A 20971-nucleotide genomic window follows, 5' to 3' on the forward strand; every position below is an offset into this window, starting at 1 on the left:
TTCAGGCCCCCACATCTCTCCCTGTGGGGGCCTCCTCTTCCCCATGGACTTTGAGTGGCATCTGTGCTGACCCTGCCCGGTTCTCATACCCTGTGGCAGCAAGATAGCAGGTCAACAAGGAAAAACTCCTTAGGGTGATGACTCTGGAGCCACCTGCCCCTTCTCTCCACAGGACATGCTGGGCCCGCACTCACTGCTGCTTGCTGCAGCTGGACTGCTCTCCCTGGGATCTGGTGAGTTCTGTGGAGTCGTCCCTACACATGACATTCCCTTATAGCAGGCTCACTACCCTATGTCCCCTTGGGTATAAGTTCCCCGGTGGCTGAGGGAGGGCCTCTGGGATGTATGGCTTTGGTCTCCATGTAACAGGAGGTGGAATCTGACTTTCTCTAGAGTTCTGCTTTGAGTCCCATTGGGGTGACTCAGAGCCCTTCCCAGACCCACATAAGGATGTAGACCCTAGCCTGCACCCTCCCCAAAAGCCTCATATACCTTTGCTCCCCACTCGCTCTTGAGGGCAGCCAGGGCAGATGCAGGGCCCTCATCCAGCCTGTCTATCTCCACAGCCATGTCCCAGGAGTGCACAAGGTACAAAGCCAGCAACTGCCGGGATTGTGTCCAGTCAGGACCAGGCTGCGCATGGTGTCAGAAGCTGGTAAGAGCTGCGTGGGTCACCTGACAGTCTAAGCTGCCCTCCTCACCTTCCTGGGTAGGAATCTCTACTTCTCTGAAGCCAGGGATACCAGGAGGATCTCCTTAGGACATAGCAGGGATGGCTCAGTAGAGAAGCTGCCAGAAGGAAGATGAATGTACCACAGTGGCCACATCCCATCCACACGCAGGAAGCAGAAGGATGAATGTACACAGTCAACTTCCTTTTTCATTTCTCTTCAGTCCAGGGCCTAAACCCACGGGATGGTGCTGCCCACGGTGGGCAGGGCTTCCCACGTCAGTGACCCTAACCAACACAGTTCCTCACCACTGTGCCTAGAGGTTGGGCAGTTTCAGCTCCAGTCAAGTCGATAATCAGCACTGGCCACCATCACAGCTGCATGTTCATACTTGATCCTGTTATCAAACCCAGGAGATTTATTATCAAACCATATGCAAATATTACCAAATCTGAGGTCACACAGGATGGCATTTTAATCTCCTTATATCCAGAACATTCCCAGCTTTCTGCATCTTCCCATCCTTGTCATTTTGGAGTGAGTGGAGCCATCAGGGTAGAATGTCCCTTGGCACCTCCAGCTCATCACATTTCAATGCCAGTGTACACTGGGACACCAGACAGTGGTTGCATCCTCTGTGCACTGCAAGAGGCACACGTGGTCCCTGCATCCCTGTGCTAGTGATGCTTCCTAAGGTGCCACCTTCCAGGTTTCTCCTCACTTCCTGTGTGTCTTTCACAGGCTCATCTGTAAGCTTCTTCTGGCTGCCAGGATTCTGTCTCCAGTAAACTACAACTGTGACCTTGCAGTCTGTCCACTGACAACCCAGGCAGGCTCTATTCCCACTGTCGTAGTAGCTGTAAAATGGTCCCCCCTCTCTCTCTCCAGCCCCCTTCCCCACACCCACTGATGGATCTAAAGGTATTTATTCTGGTCAATAGTTTATGACTATTATTCTAATTTGACTTTCATCCTGTCTGCGTCTGGCCACTGGGCACCTCTAAGCTGCCCTGGGTGCCATTCATATGACTTTTTTTTGTGTGTCCTTTTCTTTGTTCTGAGAACTTTCATTCTTTCCTTCTTTCTTTCTTTCTTTCTTTCTTTCTTTCTTTCTTTAGAATTTATTTATTTATTATGTATGTAGTGCTCTGCTTGCCTGTACATGTGTAGGCCAGAAGAGGGCATCAGATCACATTATAGATGGTTGTGAGCCACCATGTGGGTACGGGGAATTGAACTCAGGACCTCTGGAAGAACAGTCAATGCTCTTAACCTCTGAGCCATCTCTCCAGGCCCTTGAGAACTTTCTTACTCTGGACTGGCCAGCTGTGCTAACTTTATTCTGGCCTCCCCTATTCTAGCCCAAATGTTAGAGTTAGCAAAGACTTCTGGGCCTTCCTGAGAAATGGGCTTCCAGTATTCTCCGCAACAATCCTCCTCTTTCCCATCCCACAAGGTGTTTGGCTTCACTCCATGATAGGACAAAGTCCAGAGCAGGGGCCTGGTTGTAACCTCTATCCTGTGACTGAGGGCTCAGGTCCAAGGCCTGGACAAGCCATTCTCGGGTGGGCTGGCTCTTCTCTCTTCCACTTGAGCTGTTTTACTCATCAGAAATGAATGGTCAGGCCACTTGTTCTGCATGGATTACATATTAGCTTGTTTCCTCTCTACTCTTGCTGATGGCTTGTGTTTCTTGAGGGCTTAAGGTGTGGCGCTGAAAGCCAACACAGAGTAGAGGCACTCAGGAGGCGGTATCTGCTGCCCTTCTGGGTCATTGTTCTTCTAGGTTTACTTTCTGTGAGCAAACAGAAAGTCCCTGGTGCTTTTCAGTACTTTGCAGTTGAGCCAGACCTGTTCTGGATGCAGCATGGTCCAGCTTGAGATCAAGAACAAGCAAATACTTCCATATCAGATCCAGGGGACTCTTGAAGGGATGCAGTAGTCAAGATGAAGGTGCCCTGGCCTCTCCACTCCCCTTGTCAACTCATTTCTTTATGAACTGGGAGACATTTGACCCTCAAGCTCTGCCCTGGGTCTCAGCAAGGGCTGTCACATTGGCTGTGTTCCCTTGGGAGACAACAGCTCCCTGGGACAAAGGTCCTGCTGAGGAAGATGCTAGAGGTTCCTGGCCAGCACTTAAGCTCAAGGCTGCTGATCAACCTTTAGGCTGGATGTTGAGGACCCCAAGTCTTTGCCGATGGAGTCAGTGCCCATAAGATAGAGAAAGATCTCTTGTCTATGTTTCTAGTGACCTGGAGCTCTCAGGGAGACTCTGGGCTGTCATGGAGACGTAGGCTGTCTGGGAGTCTGGTCTTCCCTAGGTCACTGCTGCATCCCACAGGGGTAGCTGAGCTTTTAAGGGCAGATGAGGAGGAAACAGGGCTGGATCCCACTGTCCCAGCACTTGGCCATCTGCCTGACCCAAGTCTCCTCCTCTAGAACTTCACTGGGCCAGGGGAGCCTGACTCCATGCGCTGTGACACACGGGCACAGCTGCTGCTGAAGGGCTGCCCAGCTGATGACATAATGGATCCAAGGAGCCTTGCTGAACCCCAGTATGAGCGACAGGATAAACAGAAGCAGCTCTCCCCACAAAAAGTGACACTTTACTTGCGACCAGGTAGGTTTGGGAGTTGGTTGGGATGGGTCAAGTATCCAGCGCATCTAGGAGGAGTTCAGTCTGCGTGCTGCCTGTCAGGGCTGACAAAGGGTGCGTGTCTCTGCATTGGACAGTGAACGGAGCTGGATGACGACCTGCTCATCACTAAAGTCTGAGCTCTGGGACTAGCAAAAGGGCTCAGTGGGTGAAAGTGCTTGCCAGCAAGCCTGGAGACCTGAGTTCAACCCCCCAGGACCCAAAGATTGAAGAGAGAAAATTAACACTTGCAAGTAGTTATCTGACCTCCACGTGCACAGAGTGGTGTCTACAAGCCATCCTTGTTGAAGTCATTTATATAAAACAGTGTTTGTTTCTCTTAGCTTATTTCTTAACCCAGCTATCACACAAATAATTGAGACTCTTTTATAATACAAGGCTTCACAATCTGAGCAGTTTAAGTCTGTTCTTAACCCTCTATGCTATTTTGTTTTACTCCCAGCAAACACCCTAGTGATACCTGCACTTTGTAGCTTTCCTCTGCTCCAGCTCCTTCCTCCTGATCTTCCTTGAACTTCTCTCTACCCATAGCTAAGAAACAGAGCCAACAGAATCCCCTGCCTGAATCCCCTACTTCCTCCTCTAACTCCTCCTCCCCTGGCTGGCAGGAAGTCCAGCCCTATTCTCTCCCCTGCTCAGCAATTGTCTGTAAGCTGTTTTATTGACATATTGGGGACAATTGGGGAACAGAGTTTTTTGTTTGTTTGTTTTGTTATTGGATTTGGGGGTGTTTGTTTGTTTGTTTGTTTGCTTTGGTTTTTCGAGACAAGGTCTCTCTATGTAAGCCTTGGCTGTCCTGGACTCGCTTTGTAGACCAGGCTGGCCTCGAACTCACAGCAATCCACCTGCCTATGCCTCCCGAGTGCTGAGATTAAAGGCTACCACGCCTGGCTGGGGAACAGAGTTTACACACCATTTAGACAGAAATCAGAATTTAAAATACAATAACCTTATGTTTACACATCCTCTTACAACAAACAAACAACTGTAATTTTTCAAAAGCTACTTCAAAGTCTGAGCTCTGACCTAGGTGAATTCCCTCAACCCCACTGTCTGTACTGGGTATTCCCTCCCCCCACCCCCGCCTGTGTTTTGTTTGTTTGTTTGTTTGTTTGTTTGTTTTACAGGACTTCTCTATGTACCCTTGGCTGTCCTAGAACTCATTCTGTAGACCAGGCTAGCCTCCAACTCAGAGATCTGTCCGTCTCTGCCTCCTGAGTGCTGGGATTAAAGGCCTGTGCCACCACCTCTCAGCCTGGACCCTCTTAGCATCGGTTACAAGGGGGAACCAAGCCATTTAGACAAGAACTCAGGCGCTCTTGGCAAAGTGAGGGCACTGATGAGTCCTGTGCCCAAGGAGCCACATATCTGTTTGTACCGGGCTTGCCCCAGACATGCTCTACTGTGTGAGATGTGGTGATGTGAGCATGGGTGGGGCAACAGGCCTGCAGCAGGCCGACTCCATGTAGCTGTAGCCACGGTGACAAGAGGAAGCAGCAGACAACCCTGCAGCCAGCTGAGTGTGAAGGGCAGAGGTGGCTCCCTAGGGGGGAGGGGCATGAGCAAGAGTGACTTAGTGGAGGGTAGGGCGGGGGAGGGTTAATTTAGCTCACAGTTTCAGGACACAGTTTATATTATTCCGGGGGAAGTCAAGGCAGCGAGCACTTGAAGCAGCTGGTCATATCGTGGCTACGTGGAAGAGCAGCAAGAAGAAATGGCCGCGTGTTTCATGCTCAGCTCACTTCTTCTATTCTCTTAAGCAGACCAGGGCCCCAGAACTTTGCTAGTCCTACTTTTTGTCCTATTGACGGCAAAGGACAGAGCTTGTCCCTTTGATGTCCGATGAGCTGGCACAAGCCCCTCTGTTCTCTAACCTCTGACTCAAGGGCCCCAGCCCTGCTGACTGGACAGTTCTGAGCCAGGAAGCCCAGGCCAGGCAGAAGGGCAGCCTCTCCTAGTGAGAAGAGCGAGGTGGCTCCCTGGGCCTTCTTTGTAAACATCGGGCTGCACCCTTCTGGCCTGACTACTTCAGCACACGCACTCTGGGTGTTCAGACTTCGGGGTGGTCCACTTCCAGGCCATAGTAAATGGGGGGGGCAGGCAATGGGAATTTGGGGATTGGGTGAGGCCTGACAGACTTCAGCCAGGCTCAGTGTCCCTTGCTCTCCTCCGACAGGGCAGGTGGCTGCATTCAATGTGACATTCCGGCGGGCCAAGGGCTACCCCATTGATCTGTACTACCTCATGGACCTGTCCTACTCCATGCTAGATGACCTCAACAATGTCAAGAAGCTGGGTGACGACCTGCTGCGCGCCCTCAATGAGATCACTGAGTCTGGCCGCATCGGTGAGACACACATGCATCTCAGCCCTGGCATCCCTGCCACCCTGTACCTCCATGCACACAAATCTGCAAAGGCAGAAGCTGTGGACCTGCTATGCAGCGTGTATGGGGCCAGAGTGAGCCCTGCATTGCTACCAGGGGCCAGACTTGGTCTCAGGCTGCTAAGACCTGTGGGCTCCTCCAACCTTACTCTCCCTCCTCTCTTTCTTCTTTAGTTTATATTTTGATGTTTAAAAGACAAAAGTCCTACAGTGCTAATTACTAAAAAAAAAAAAAAAAGTGTATCTTTTTATTTTTTATTATATAATCACAACATTTATAGGGTAGTAGAAGCAAACAACAGGGCGAGTCTCAGGGCAAGGGTCACAGGGCAAGGGTCACAGCACTGAACAGCACAAGCATGCTCACCAAACATGTGGGACAAGGGAACAGGACACCCCTACTCACTCCAGAACAGCACTTTGCCTCAATGCCTACGTTTGTGGGTACCCACATGCACACTTGAACACAGGATGCAAGCTCATATACTGTTGTGTGCATATACACTCGTGCACCCTCATGCTCACACATGTCCAGGGTCTCATATACAAAAACACATTTGCATGTCTGTCCACATGCCTAGTCACAGATGTGTGCCTATATGCCTGTGTACACAAGACCACATGTACATTACATGTACTCACATGTAAGCACTCATGAGTACACATGTACATGACTGCATATATATATATATATATATATATATATATATATATATATATATATATATATATACACACATGCTCTGTCACACACACACACACACTTCTGTTTGTATATGGCCTTACATATATTCACCTTCACACGGCTATTCACATGCTTGCACCACGTGCTTATCCACAACCATCATCTTGCTTTCTGCTTTGTTTGGGAAACTTATTACCTTACTGGGAAGCTTGTGGTCCTGCCTGGATCCCTGCCTGCTGTCTCATCCCCATGTCTCCAGCATCCTCACATGTATTCCTTAGGCTTCAGGCTCTCCCCATCCTTCCTCCTGCTTAGGGTCCTCCTGCTAGCCTTCTGTTTCTGTGCCCTGTCCCCCTGCCTCATGCCATGTATCTCTCAGGCTTTGGGTCCTTCGTGGACAAGACAGTGCTGCCCTTCGTCAACACAAATCCAGAGAAGCTGAGGAACCCATGTCCCAACAAGGAGAAAGCCTGCCAGCCCCCGTTTGCTTTTCGGCATGTGCTGAAGTTAACGGACAACTCCAACCAGTTTCAGAGAGAGGTCGGCAAGCAACTGATTTCCGGGAACCTGGATGCCCCTGAGGGTGGCTTGGATGCCATAATGCAAGTTGCTGCATGCCAGGTGAGGCCACTGTCCCTGTTCAGATCTCGCAATTTCTTCAAAGTCAGGGGCTCCACCAAATGCTGTGGGGCCACTTGTTCTGGCTGGTGGGCCTACTTAGAAACTCAGCCCATTGGGTCTCATGCTGTCATCCAGGGTCTTAGAAGGGCAGCCATCGTCCCCGAGGCCAGAGAGCAAAGGAAGAGCGACACAGCACGGCCCTGAAAAGCACCCACGCATTTCAGTGTTAACCCATAGCCCTCATGGTTCCTCTGCAAGCCGGGCTGCCCAGCAGAGGGTCTCCCACATCCCGGCCTGTCAGACCCAGACTGTGTTTAGAACGTCATCACTGTAGCACGCCAACCCCACCCCAGCTTGGCTCTCAGATCTCCAGCTTTGTGGGGCTCACACTGTGGGCATCACATTCCACTTGTGTGTTGGACCAAGGCACAAAACGTGGGGGCTGCAAGTGTAAGCTCCTTCAGTTGTTCCAGATACTCAGATCCGCTCTGGATAGCCCTCGGTCCCCTCGTTTGTGCTTGGGAGGTGTTCGCATTTTTTAATGGGCACTGCCGCCACATAGTGTTCTCCTTCCCCAATTGTGCCATTAGAGTCTAGTTCCAGCTCTGAAGAGGATTGTGAAGCTTTATCTCTTTAGATTCACACATGTTTCCATTCTCACCTTATTCTCCTGCAGGGCATGCTGGGAGTTGTTGGCTTAAGGCACTTCCTGGACACTGCCCTTCCTCTTGCTCCCTGCCTCTGGTCTCTCTGTCTCTTTCTGTATCTCCATCTTCCTCTGTCTCTGTCTCTGAGGGCCCTGAAGGGAAACCAAAGTAGGTAATCCCTAGCATCCTTCTTCCTAGGAGGAAATTGGCTGGCGCAATGTCACGAGGCTACTGGTATTTGCCACAGATGATGGCTTCCACTTTGCTGGTGATGGGAAGCTCGGTGCCATCCTGACCCCCAATGATGGCCACTGCCACCTGGAGGATAACATGTACAAGAGGAGCAATGAGTTTGTGAGTGTTCTGCCTGCCTGCCTGCCTTGGCACACCCCACTACCAAGACTGATTAAAGGCCATTCGGGAGGGACAAGAGGACAAGATGAGAGCAGAGTCACATGCTCAGGTCACCCCAATGCCTCCTAACACAGAGAACAAATGACAGAGGCATTCCCAGAGACTCCTGGGACCCACACCAGCCTGTAAGACAGTCCTGACCCTGGTCCTCACAGCAGAGGCCCTGACACAGCCTTACCCATCCATCACACTGTCTCTAGGCATGCCTGCTCTGCCGGTAATGACCCTGTCAGAGCCCCCAGGCCATCCCTGGCCACTCACTGCCTTCTCAAAGGTACCATGAAGGATTTTTTTTTGAGCCTCCACACTGCAGGAACCACCTGGAGCCCACTGATTTGGAGTTGTTGGCAGATCGAATCTGGGGGTCCTGACACTGGAGCAAGGGTATCTTATGTCCATTTGGTCCCCTAAAGTTGACTGTCATGTCCTTCCATTATACATCATGGTGGTGAAGGGTGGAGTCTAAATATCTAGCCCTAGTGGAAACCTAGGTACTTCTCTGGCAGCCGTACACCAGCCCCTTGGGATGCTGCTTGCACTCCAGCTGGCTTAGCACCTACAGTGATGACTCACAGTAGCTTCTTTTACCTGGAACTAACTAAGAGGCCCATCACAATTGTCAGTGTTCTCTTCGAGTATTTCAAAGTGATTGGTTTCCTGCCAATCCTGTCTTGTGCTCGTAAGTCTACACACCAAGCGAGGCCCACCCCTGAGCAAGTGTGTCATCGATGCTCTGCCAGGACGGACCCTTTGCTTCCCCGAGGTGTCCTGAAAGCTTGTCTGACAAGATGTCCCTCCTCTCCAGGACTACCCATCGGTGGGCCAGCTGGCGCACAAGCTGTCTGAGAGCAATATCCAGCCCATTTTTGCGGTGACAAAGAAGATGGTGAAAACCTATGAGGTAAGAGGAGCCTTGTGCAATGTGGGCAATAGACCATCTCAGCTGGGAGTGACAAGCCAGGTCCCGCCCAATATTGCCTCAGTTCTGCTTCCTGCGCTGTCCTGTGGGTGGTAGGCCTGGCCAGGGACAACAGTTTTCTGTGTGCGAGCAACAAGATGGAGGAAGTTGAGACCGCTGTTAGGCCATGCGGTGTCCACACCTTGAAATCCCACTGTGCTAGTGCTGCTCACTCTTTTTATTTCTTCTGGAACAGAGCAGTCTGGAACTGCTTCTCTGTCTCTGTCTCTGTCTCTGTCTCTGTCTCTGTCTCTGTCTCTGTCTCTCTCGCTCTCGTTAAATAACCAGCTTTCAGATGGAGCCAAACTCATGTGTGGCCACCACCTCAGGAGACCTCAGTTCTGCCCACCAGGGACACCTCCTTCCTCTATGTGTTGGTTAGGAACAAGCCTCCCCAAAGCACCTTAACAAACAGGAGCCAAAACCAAAGCAAACAGGGTCTTGGATTCATCATTGGCTTGGAAACAGTTGGCCATCCTCCTGGGGAGGATGCAGCCGCCTTTGCCTGTAAAGTTGAGTCAAGCCTGATGACACCAAGGCTCTGCATGCAGAGAGGTCGCCTCTATGGTGGCCTAGAGGAAGACAAACTCCCACTCCTGCAGTCAGGAGACCCTTGGACCCTTCAGTCCCTACAGCAGGAATGCCACTTGCACCTGTTCATTTCATGACAGGCATAATTGGATCCAAGGGTGTCACAGAACAAGAAGTAGCTGCAGAGCTAGACAGTGTTTTCTGATGGCCGGGGTGGCTCCCTGCAGCCCCTCAAAATCCTACTTGAGGCTCATCCTGTGTTTCTGAAGCTGCTGTCATGGTCTCCTGTGCATCCTGCCTCGAAAAGGCAGCTGGGGAGCTGAGGTAAAAAAATCCTCCAACGATGTAGCAAAGTTCTCAGGTGCTGCCAGGCTCCCAAGCCCCCTTCTTGGCTTAGTGATTTGTAGGACAGGCCTATAGAATTAAGCAAAGCTACTGGACTCCTAGCCAATTTGCCACAGTGTAGAGGTAAAGTCAGCCAAGATGAGAGGCACAGGGCAAACTATAGGAGAGAGATGGGGTTCTAGTCTCCGAGGCCCCTCCCCTCTGGGGCTAATCTCATGGCTGACCGGGACCTCCAGTCCCACCTAAGAATGAGAGGATCCTTCATAAGCAGAGGACAGCCCACTCCCACTGCCCCTCTGCCACACACACACACACACACACACACACACACACACACACACACACCTGCCAGGAGCTACTGCTCAGGCCCACCTTCTTTTGGAATGGGCAGTTTATAGGCAGTCCAGTCTCTGAACTGACCTTTACTGGACAGTGGGGCATCAGAGATCCACTAAAAGCAAAAGTACCACTCCTCACCAGGCACAGTGGCGCATGCCTGTAATCCCAGCACTCAAGAGGCAGAGGCAGGCTGTGAGTTCAAGGCTAGCTTCATCTACAAAGTGAGTCCAGGGCAGCCAAGACTACACAGAGAAACTCTGTCTCAAAAAAAAAAAAAAAAGTATGGCTCTCTCCCACTAGAGGAATCTCTGCTCCCAGGCTATTCAGCATAGGACCTGGGGCCAGAATGAGATATGTATACCTGTCATGTGACCTGAGGCATAGAAAACACTGGCCATAATCAATCTCCAAAGTCTGATGGCTCATTCTTCAGAGTCAGAGAACTCCAGACCTCAGTCACCCCAGATATATCTAAAGAAGAGACCCAGCTCCCTCCTCAGTGAGACACACCAGTGCCTACCTGGGAGGGCCACTGTGGGAGAAACTGAGCTCAGTTACCCAGTGATGTCAGAGAGAACCTGACCTCTCATCTGAGAGTAGCCACAGGTCCTCAGCAGCCCTTCCCATCACTTTGTCCTCACAGACACCAGCAAGTGTGAACCCAGGTCGACCTTCCTGTATGATGGTTCTGTGCAGCCAGGCTATTTCCAAATCGCCAGGGTACAGGGTGAGCAGGAATGTGGGGACTGGAGGAAAGTCACACAATAACTGCTAGCCAGAAGTTGACTTCTGTGGAATGCACATTGCTGAATAAGAACTAGGGATTGGGTCACATCGCAGGTCTCGGACGAGCCATGATGGTCGGAGTGGCAGCCACACTAAACCTCCTACTGTCAGAGTCTCAGGCTTCAGGCAGGGCACAGTGCCTTGAGGAGACATTAGGGAGATGCTCTGAATGGCTATGCTCACCACAGGAGTGACAGAGAGCTAGAGTGACCACTGGAAGCAGAAGAGCCCTCCATAGTCAAACATTTACAGAGCCCTACCCCCGCCATGTTCTTGTCTGTAACTGGGCTATGAATTGTCCTCTCCTCACAGATATAGCAGGCCCCATCTCTTCCACACTAGTTCCATGAGTTGTATTGCAGAACACAGCATGGTGACGAGAGAGAAATCTGCTGACGGGAGGCTCGAGTCCCAAACCCACCACTTGCCTTGCAGCCATCTCAATGGCTGAATTAGACAGGGCTCTCTGGAGGAGTTGAACTGATAGATGAATATATATCTTGTAAGAGGCGATCCGTTAGAACGCATTGCAACCAGTGACAACAGGGTAATCCCACAGTAGCTGGCTGCTTTCTCAAGAGGCCGAGAGCTTGGTAGTTGCCCAGTCAACAAAACTGGATGCTTTAGCAAGCACAGCCGGGTACAGAGTGACTGAAGGCTTCCTGCAAAGTTGCTGCTCCTTGGTCCACCATGGAAGAACATACTGGATTGTGATGTTGGTGAAGGACAGCCACAGTGCAAAGGGATTGACGCAGTCACTAGCAAGCAGCAAAGACAGGCAGGTGACATGGTGCTAGCCGTGAGGCGCTGGCCACTCTGCTTGAGAGGCTTCCTCCTTCAGTTAATCTTTCTGGGATACACTCTCACAGACTTGTCCTGAGGCGTGTCTTAGTTGGCTCCAGATTTAATCACGTTGACAGTCAAGAATAGCCACAGCAGGGGTCACATGCCTTCCTCATCCTCTGGTCTTTGGGAGATGGTCAAGAACACAGGGAACAGGGCTGGAGAGATGGCTTAGAGGTTAAGCACACTGACTGCTCCTCCAGGGGTCCTGAGTTCAATTCCCAGCTAACCACATGGTGGCTCACAATGAGATCTGGTGCCCTCTTCTGGCCTGTGGGTGTTTCATGCAGACAGAGCACTGCATTCCTGATAATAAATAAATAAATCTTTTAAAAACAAAACAAAACAAAACCACAGGGAACGTGTGAGGACTGTACACACCACACCCTCCTCAACATGCACTTCCAGACCTAGTAGAGCCGTATCTGCAAACTGGACAAAGAAGAGTGTAGCTTTCCTGGCTAGGGCTGGTCCTGGCAGACAAAGGAGGTGTGGTTGGTGGCTAGGCTATGGCGGACTCATGGGAGAGACAGACTTCATCCCAGAGACTCATGGAAGGGTGCCAGGCCTGAGTGGCCCAGTTATGTGGAGGTGTGTGGGCGGGGACGATCAGTCCCTGTTCATGAAATGTGGCGTATCCATGAATAACACTAGGCAAGGTATGAGAAAAATGCAGGATGCCTGTCACTCAAGGGCTCTGTCTGGCTCACCTCCTCTGGGCAGCAGGCCTGCCCTGCTATAGCTGCTTATCATAGGCCTGTGTAACAGTTGCTAGTAAATTAGAACTCTGAAATCCATTAAAAAATGGTCAAGTGGTGGCCGGGCACAGTGGCACACACCTGTAATCCCGGCACTAGGGAGGCAGAGGCAGGTGGATCGCTGTGAGTTCGAGGCCAGCGTGGACTACAGAGTGAGTCCAGCACAGCCAAGGCAACACAGAGAGACCCTGTCTCGAAAAACAAAGAAAAAAAATGGCCAAGTGGAGCTGGGCACAGTGGTGCACGCCTGTAATCCCAGCACTCGGGAGACAGAGGCAGGCAGAGGTCTATGTGTTCGAGGCCAGCTTGGTCTACAAAGAGAGTCCAGGCCAAGGCTATACAGAGAAACCGTGTCTTGGGAGAAAAGTGGTTTTACCACATTTACCTGTTTTTTTGTGTATCAGGCTGATGTCCCACAGTGAGCCAGGCATGCATTCCCAGCTCAGAGATGCCATCGGATTGACATGTCCACTGGGGACACTCAGACCCAAGAGTGTAGCCTCCATTCAGGCCTTCAGAGCTGGCCTTCTCTCCCTTCTTCCCTCCTTCCTCTCTCTTTCCCTGCCTCCCTTCCTCCTCTTTTTTTTGTTTTGTTTTGTTTTGTTTTGTTTTGTTTTGTTTTTTCTGAGACAGGGTTTCTCTGTGTAGCCTTGGCTGTCCTGGAACTTGCTCTGTAGACCAGGCTGGCTTGGAACTCATAGAGATCCGCCCACCTCTGCCTTGCACGTGTTAAGATCAGAAGCATGTGCTACCACCGCCCCGGCCCTTCCTCTGTTTCTTAACTAGGACTGGGGACTGAATCCATGCTAGGCAAGTTCTCTGCCACTGGCCCAAACCCTCAGGCCTCTTTCATCTTGTCCTCTCAGAGAGTCTGGCTGAGTCACTCAGGCAAGGCCTTGAACTTGTGATTCCCCCTGCCTCAGCCTCCCAAGCATGTGGGCTGAGAGGCCTAGGACGCTAAAGGCAGCTTCTCGGGCCCTGCTGTTTTGCAGGTCCCACCCCTAAGGGCTTTGATGCTCTTCAGGCTGTGACACCAGGCCTGGCTCCTCAGGTGATGCTCTAGGAAGCAGTTATCAGCATTCAGCCAGCCATCACTGACTTGTTGAACATCATATGAGGCATCTTATGAGGGAGGCCCTGGGCATCCATCACAAGCCTTACGGCTGTGGAGGGGCCTGTAGCACCAAGGGCCAACTTGATTCTTCTCTCCAACAGAAACTCACAGAGATCATCCCCAAGTCAGCCGTGGGGGAGCTGTCGGAAGACTCCAGCAATGTGGTGCAGCTCATCAAGAACGCCTATTACGTGAGTCTCCAGGGAAGCCGAGTGGGCTGCCAAGGACCCTGTGGGTCAGGAGATGAGTGGCCAGGGGAGGAGCATTGTTTTGTTGGGTCTCCTGCTAAGATCCTCAGAGCTTCTGAACAGGAATGACAAGGAGAAAGAAGGGAAGGTAAAGAGAGATGCACCAGCCACTTCCCACAGCTGTGTTCTCCTGTGGTATGGCTGGCCTGCACCAGACCCTACCTAGGCATGTCCTAAAACACTAATAGCAGTCACTTCTTACTGAGGAGCCTCTCCTCTTGCCAGCTGCTATGGGATAGTGGGGAATGGAGAAGGCAGAATGATGCCTCTCAGGGTGGGAAGACCCCAGCAGTCATCACAGTGGCCTTGGACCTTGTGAAGACTCCCTTCAGATAGAGCATCTGCTGCATGCCAGGCCCCAACCTTATTCTGGGTGAGCCCTCCTCAACCCCGTCCAGTCCATCCTCCTCCTCAGTGATGGGCAATCTGTCCAAATGCACTCAGATTTGCCTGCCACAGAGGCCCAGTATCCCAGCGAACACCGTTGTGCACCTAACACTGCTCAGGGCTCAGACACCATCCAGGCCCCAAACCAATAACAGAAATCTACTCCCATGTGCCCAAAGTTCTTGCCCGCATCCCTGTTTCCCTGTTGCTAAACATCTCGAAAGCTGGCGGCACATGCTGTGTGGGAGACCCTTGGATTCCACTGTTGCTGACTGGGGTGCAAGCCTGGGGCCAGGGTGGAGAATCTTGTTTCCTTCTCTAGCCTTGTGAGCCTCCAGGTTCCCCAAGCAGGCTCCTATGCCTGGCCACTGCCCAGTTGTGTCTAGCTCCATCTTTACAGGAATGACTCAGATGATGTCATCGTTGCCTGCTCACGGGATGCCACCTTGGCACTTTCTCCTTCCCTCTGTGTCTCGCCTCTCACATCACTTCAATGGTCTATCGTTCTTCCTCTACTAACCCGGGGGTTCAACAGGGAGAGCGCAGTCCTCACAGAGCCAGCTTATGGCCTGTGTCCATGCTGGCCACCTGCCACTAGTTTGTCTCAGAGTAAACCCATGACATCAGCCTGCTGTCCCATGCGGACACAATCTCTGAGCTCTCGGTAGGTGTCTGTGTCATCACCTGGTGTGCAGGAGGGACGTGAGAAGTGAGGTGGCCAGGAGCAGGGACAGCTGGGCCTGTCGCTCCTGAGCGTAGCTGCTGTCTTTCCACAGAAACTTTCCTCCAGGGTCTTCCTGAACCATCACTCCATCCCAGACACCCTGAAAGTCACCTATGACTCCTTCTGCAGTAACGGGGCATCAAGTATAGGCAAATTCCGAGGGGACTGTGATGGCGTGCAGATCAACGTCCCGGTGAGTCTGCTCCCTCCCCTGCCGCCGCCTCCCCCGTGGACCTGGGGTTCTTTTTTTAGTTTTTGTTTGTTTGCTTGCTTGTTTTGTTTTGTTTTCTGAAAGAGGGTTTGTCTGGGTAGCCCTGGCTGTCCTGGACTCACTTTGTAGACCAGGCTGGCCTCGAACTCACAGCGATCCACCTACCTCTGCCTCCCAAGTGCCGGGATTAAAGGTGTGCACCACCACACCCGGCAGACCTGGGGTTCCTATACTAGCTTGTTGGAGGGGCCCGTGGAGATTTTCCAGGAGCAGCAAAGGAGGAAAAGGATCACAGAGATAAAAGCAAGGAAGGAGGCTACTAGTGACCAGCACCCAGGCTCTTCTTTTAAATACCTTCGAGGAGGCCAGATGCAGCATTAGGGAAAGGGTACAGGGAAGGTGCCACATGTGATCTCAGCAGCAGTTTCATATCTATCAACACATGAAGGCCTGCAAATCTCTACAGTGGCCCTGGGTAGGCTGATCGCGATGGGATGACAGCATCCTCTGGGTGCAACTGCTGGATGTGCATAACTGGACAGGTATCAGGTTGGGGTACCCGAGAGGCTGGGCAAAGACACAAGAGCAGGGCTGTTACCCTGCTAAGCAGAGCCCTACCGTTCTCCTATAGGTCACCTTCCAGGTAAAAGTCACGGCCTCTGAGTGCATCCAGCCACAGTCCTTTGTCATACGGGCGCTGGGCTTCACTGATACAGTGACCGTGCAGGTCCGTCCCCTGTGCGAGTGCCGGTGCCAGGACCAGAGTCGGGAGCAGGGTCTCTGTAGAGGCAAGGGTACCATGGAGTGTGGCATCTGCAGGTGAGGGTGTGTGTGTGTGTGCACGTGACCCATGACATATTAGTCCGTGGAAAAGTCATCTGCAGATGAGATGAGGTGGGCATGAACAGCCCATGGCACGCCTACCCATGAGGCAGGTATCTTTGGGTGAAGTGGGTATGGCCAGCTCACCCAGGAAGTAGATGGTGTCCAGGTACCCCCATATCCCAGCTCTGTCTGACCTCAGAGACCCTGATCAATCCAATTGGCAGCATGCAGCTAGAGTACCTTTAAGACGGTCGACCACTCCTGGGAGCCTGGGCCCTAAAGCTACCCAGTGAACAAGTATTCACCGGCCTTTGTTCCTGACGCTCTACCTCAAGGAGGGGCAAGGGTGCCGTGTGCCCAACAGAGAGGCTGTGGTTGCTGGTCTGGGTACCAGCCATCCTCTCCTTCTCCTGACTGCTTCCTCAGTTTCTGATATTTGGGGTGCACTGACTAGCCCACCTGTTAGGCCTACAGTGACTATATACCTTCTCCTAAAAACTCTATAGTAGCGGTGACTTCAGTGGCTGCTCCCGGGCCACTAGCACCTTGCCCTGGTCCTGAATGAGCAGCCTCTCTCCAGGGCTGAGCTAGCTTGCCCGGCGGAATGGGCCACAGGTCAGTGCGTTCTGCAGGTGAGCCTGTGAGAGGTCTGACTCCACGGGATGTGTGAGGCCTGGGCACTGCCGTGCTTGTCTTACTAAGCTATGGATTGTGTTCCCCCACATACTTCCATCTCCCCAGCTCAGTGATAAAGCCATGGTCCCAGATCCCCACCAGACCCTCTTCCAGGCCTAGGTCAGGTCTAGGTCCAAGCGACAGGCATGGCTTCAGGGGACAATTCAAAACACAACTCTCAAGCAGCTCCCAGGTGAGCCTGTCAGAGGTGTCATGCTCATCAGACCGTCACCTGTATGATTCCAGGGATAGCCTTGCCTAGTACGTGGCACATGCTCAGGATATCTTTGGAGAGCAGGTGTGATATGCCATACATTCCAGGTGTTTGGGTGAATGCTGGGCTATGGAAGACAGGTGTCCCCATCCCAAGGGAGGACCTAAGCGCAACCCCTCCCTCATCACACCAGGTGTGAGTCTGGCTACATTGGGAAAAACTGTGAGTGCCAGACGCGGGGCCGGAGTGGCCAGGAGCTGGAAGGAAGCTGCCGGAAGGACAACAGCTCCATCGTGTGTTCAGGGCTGGGGGATTGCATCTGTGGGCAGTGTGTGTGCCACACCAGTGACATCCCCAACAAAGAGATCTTTGGGCAGTACTGCGAGTGTGACAATGTCAACTGTGAGAGATATGATGGCCAAGTCTGCGGTGGTGAAAGTAAGTGTCAGAGGCCACGGGGACTTTTTAGGGGGGGTATTAAGTGGGGCATTGTGGACAGACAGATGGACAGACTAGCAAGCCTTCCCTGCCCGATCTGTTTCTGTGAGGGTCAGCATCATCCTGGGAAGGCAGTGGAGGTGACAGTCATGTCCTGATCCAAGAGCTTTTCAGATACAATGTGGAGGTCCCATCTGGCTGAATGGCGGCGGCATTTCTGGAGATGCTGGGCCAGAAGTTATCCCTGGTGTCTCTGTGCTTTTGCCCAGCTGTCCTTCCATGGTGCTCTGGAGGCTGTGTGAGGAGGGATAGGTACAGGCAGGAAGCAGAGGAGGTTATAAATACATCCTCCTTGCAAGGCACTTATCGGGCTAGGGTGCAGGGTGGCGAGGATTACTCCCTTTTCCTAGCCTCCCTCAGGGAATTGAGTCACGGTGACCTCGGTTGTTTTCCAGTGAGGGGCTCCTGCTCCTGTGGCAAATGCAGTTGCAAGGATGGCTTCGAGGGACCAGCCTGCCAGTGCCGCAGGAGCACCGAGGGGTGTCTGAATGCACGGCTGGTGGAGTGCAGTGGCCGCGGCCGGTGCAGTTGCAACAGGTGCCTGTGTGAGGGAAACTACCAGCCCCCGCTGTGTGAGGACTGTCCCGGCTGCCCCTCACCGTGCAGCAAGTACATGTGAGTGTCCCCCATCATCCACACTGGCCTCACTGCTGGGCATCCTGGGAGCCCTCAGGGATACCACCCCTCCGCGGTTCTCAGCAGGATTCAGCAGGTCCAGTGTCCCTGCCGCCCACCTCCTTGCATGCCTGCAGGAGTCCTGGTTTCACAGGGGGTCTAGGCCTATGCCTTTTCATTCAGCCCTTGAACCGGTTTCCATTAACACTGGCTCCTCCTTTCAGACCCTCTTGGTAACACAATTTGTATCCCCTGTCATTGATATCATTGCACTGAGTCCTGAGAGTCCCCGGGCCCTCTACCTGGGGCCACCCAGTATGCAAAAGCCTATACTCCTTTTATACCATGTACCAGACACACCTACGTCTCCTGAATCATCTATGCCACCTTGCATACCTCCATAGCCTGGTCCATCCATGCATCCTCACATGCCAGTGTGCCCACACACACCCGGGCATCCTGACACGCCCACGTGTCTTTATATTCCCAAACCTTGACACACCAGCGCACCCTACACCACCATGCATCTCTGCGTACGTGTGCACCCTGACATACTTATGCGTCCTTTTGCATCAATATGCCATTTGAAGCCTCGTGCCCTTACTCCCCCCACCCCCCGCACCCCCCCCCAAAATCTACTCCACCCCTCCCCTCTGCAGCTTTTGTGCCGAGTGCCGGAAATTTGGTAAGGGCCCTTTTGAGAAGAACTGCAGTGTGGCCTGTGCCAATGTGACACTGCAGTCCACCCCTTTGAAAAAACCGCCCTGTAAGGAGAGGGACTCCGAGGGCTGCTGGATGACGTACACCCTACAGCAGAAGGACGGATGGGACATGTACAACATCCATGTGGAGGACAGCCGAGGTGAGGCTGAGTGGTACCCGGGACATGATAACGTGAACTGGTGTAGATGGGATGTGGTGACAAGAACTTTGACCATGAGGCCTTTGCGGACAGTAAGAGGACTGCAGAGGGAAACATCTCTTCTGTGGGCAGGCAAGACAGGCCCAGCAGTAGAAGAGGAGCCATCCAGGCTACCTGGCCAGGCAGCTGGCCGCCATCCACTTCCCCTTCCCGTTCCACGGCCTTCTCGCTCTGCTCTCCTTACCTGGCCTTGCATGAGGAGATGACCGATGGGGGATCTCCTGGTGGTAGCACCAATACAAAATGGATATTGTTTTCGTTTAGGTTTTATTGCTGTGAAGAGACACCATGAGCAAGGCAGCTCTTAGAAAGGAAAATATTTCACTGGAGCTGGTTACAGTCTCAGAGGTTTTTAGTCTTTTTGTTTGTTTTTGTTTTTCGAGACAGGGTTTCTCTGTGTAGCCTTGGCTGTCCTGGACTCGCTTTGTAGACCAGGCTGGCCTCAAACTCACTGAGATCCGCCTGCCTCTGCCTCCCGAGTGCTGAGATTAAAAGCGTGTGCCACCACGCCTGGTGGCTTTTAGTCTATTATCATTGTGGAGGAAAACATGACTGATTCTGGACCAGGCGGAGCTTGGGAATAGACCTCAAAGCCCGCCCCCACAGTGACACACTTCCCTCAACAGAGCCACACACACTCTAACAAGGCCACACCTCCTAATAGTGCCACTCCCCATGGGCCAAGCATTCACACACATGAGTCAATGGGGACCGAAGCTATTCAGATCACCACAGGTATGATGCCGCAGCAGTGCCACATTGTTCAGCCAGAGCATCTGTCATCTAGTGGGAGGAGGATCCTGAGGGATGTCTGTTGCTTCCTCAGAAGCCCTCATGGAGAGCTTCAGGGAAATGGAGGTGATTTCACCCTCCAGTGCTGTTTGCTGGCCCTCCACTTGGCTCTGGTCTTTGCCAGGCCCAGTAACACCTGTGGACTTAGAGATCCTCACCTGGTCTCTAGGGTCACATTCTGAGGGAAGGGAGGTACCTGGCTACACTCCAGACATACACCCTACACAGTGCGAGGCAGCAGCCATCAGTGAGGGGCTCCTGGGGCCAGTTCTCCTACAGAGGAAGATGAAACGAAGGGACAATGGGAGGCAGAGGGTCTGTGGCTGGAGCAGTCAGCACCTCCATGCTGCCCCATGAGTCCTGGAAGGGTCCAGACCTGTTCCTGTATATTCCAAGAAACCATTGGAAATTTCCAGAAAGTAGCCATGCTGTGTTTACATAAAGTCCTCCTTTTTTTTTTTTTTTACAGTAATTGTTAGTTCTCTATTATTATTAATGTGTGTGTGCATGTGTGCACATCAGAGGACAACCTTCAGGAGTTGGTTCACCTTTTTTTTTTTTTTAATCATGGGATCAAACTCAGATCTCCATGTTTGCATAGCAGACACCTTTACTGACTGATCCATTTCACTGGCCCCCAAGTTGTGCTTTTAAAAGTGCAACTAGCAGCTCCCTTGCCAGGGTACAAGGAGGTGGGTATTGCCCTGCTGGAGGATAGCGTGGACATGATCCTATCAGAAACTAAGTGGACACAGTCCTGTCAGGGAATGAGGTGGGCGCGGTCTTGTGAGGGGCCAGGTAAGCACAGTCCCTTTAGGAACTAGAGAGCATGACCCTGTCAGGAGCCAGGTAAGTGCAGGTTTATCAAGGGATGGGGCAGATATGGTCTTGATATTGTGTAAGGTGGCTGCCGTCCTGTCATTGACCAAGTGGACAGATGTGTCAGGGCTGCAGAAGACACACGTAAAACTGTTGCTCAGTCTAGGACTTAACAGAGAGGAGAGAAGTGGGAGCAGGCTGGGCTGAGGAGTGGGTGGGGCATCGACAGAGCCTCCCTTTGAATGGAACCCACAGGAGTAAAGCTGAGAGAAACAGGTGATGGGTCCC

General features: G+C 52.2%; 1 protein-coding gene across 2 annotated transcripts in view; it reads left to right on the forward strand.

Annotated features, from left to right (window-relative positions):
- ITGB2 (integrin subunit beta 2) overlaps nucleotides 1–20971 on the forward strand; it is a 32205-nt gene that overhangs the window by 9282 nt on the left and 1952 nt on the right. For both annotated transcript variants that reach the window (XM_084754303.1, XM_084754304.1), the window contains exons 2-14: nucleotides 173–233; nucleotides 567–655; nucleotides 3111–3291; nucleotides 5504–5674; nucleotides 6777–7018; nucleotides 7864–8019; nucleotides 8885–8980; nucleotides 13855–13944; nucleotides 15165–15305; nucleotides 15955–16142; nucleotides 17231–17475; nucleotides 17931–18150; nucleotides 18810–19012. In XM_084754303.1, coding sequence (XP_084610429.1) covers nucleotides 176–233; nucleotides 567–655; nucleotides 3111–3291; nucleotides 5504–5674; nucleotides 6777–7018; nucleotides 7864–8019; nucleotides 8885–8980; nucleotides 13855–13944; nucleotides 15165–15305; nucleotides 15955–16142; nucleotides 17231–17475; nucleotides 17931–18150; nucleotides 18810–19012 — 2080 coding nt within the window. In that variant the 5' untranslated portion in view covers nucleotides 173–175. The remainder of the gene's footprint in view (nucleotides 1–172; nucleotides 234–566; nucleotides 656–3110; nucleotides 3292–5503; nucleotides 5675–6776; nucleotides 7019–7863; nucleotides 8020–8884; nucleotides 8981–13854; nucleotides 13945–15164; nucleotides 15306–15954; nucleotides 16143–17230; nucleotides 17476–17930; nucleotides 18151–18809; nucleotides 19013–20971) is intronic.

The sequence above is a fragment of the Acomys minous genome (genome assembly GCF_964271855.1).
Source record: "Acomys minous genome assembly, chromosome: 13".
Classification (NCBI taxonomy): domain Eukaryota; kingdom Metazoa; phylum Chordata; class Mammalia; order Rodentia; family Muridae; genus Acomys; species Acomys minous.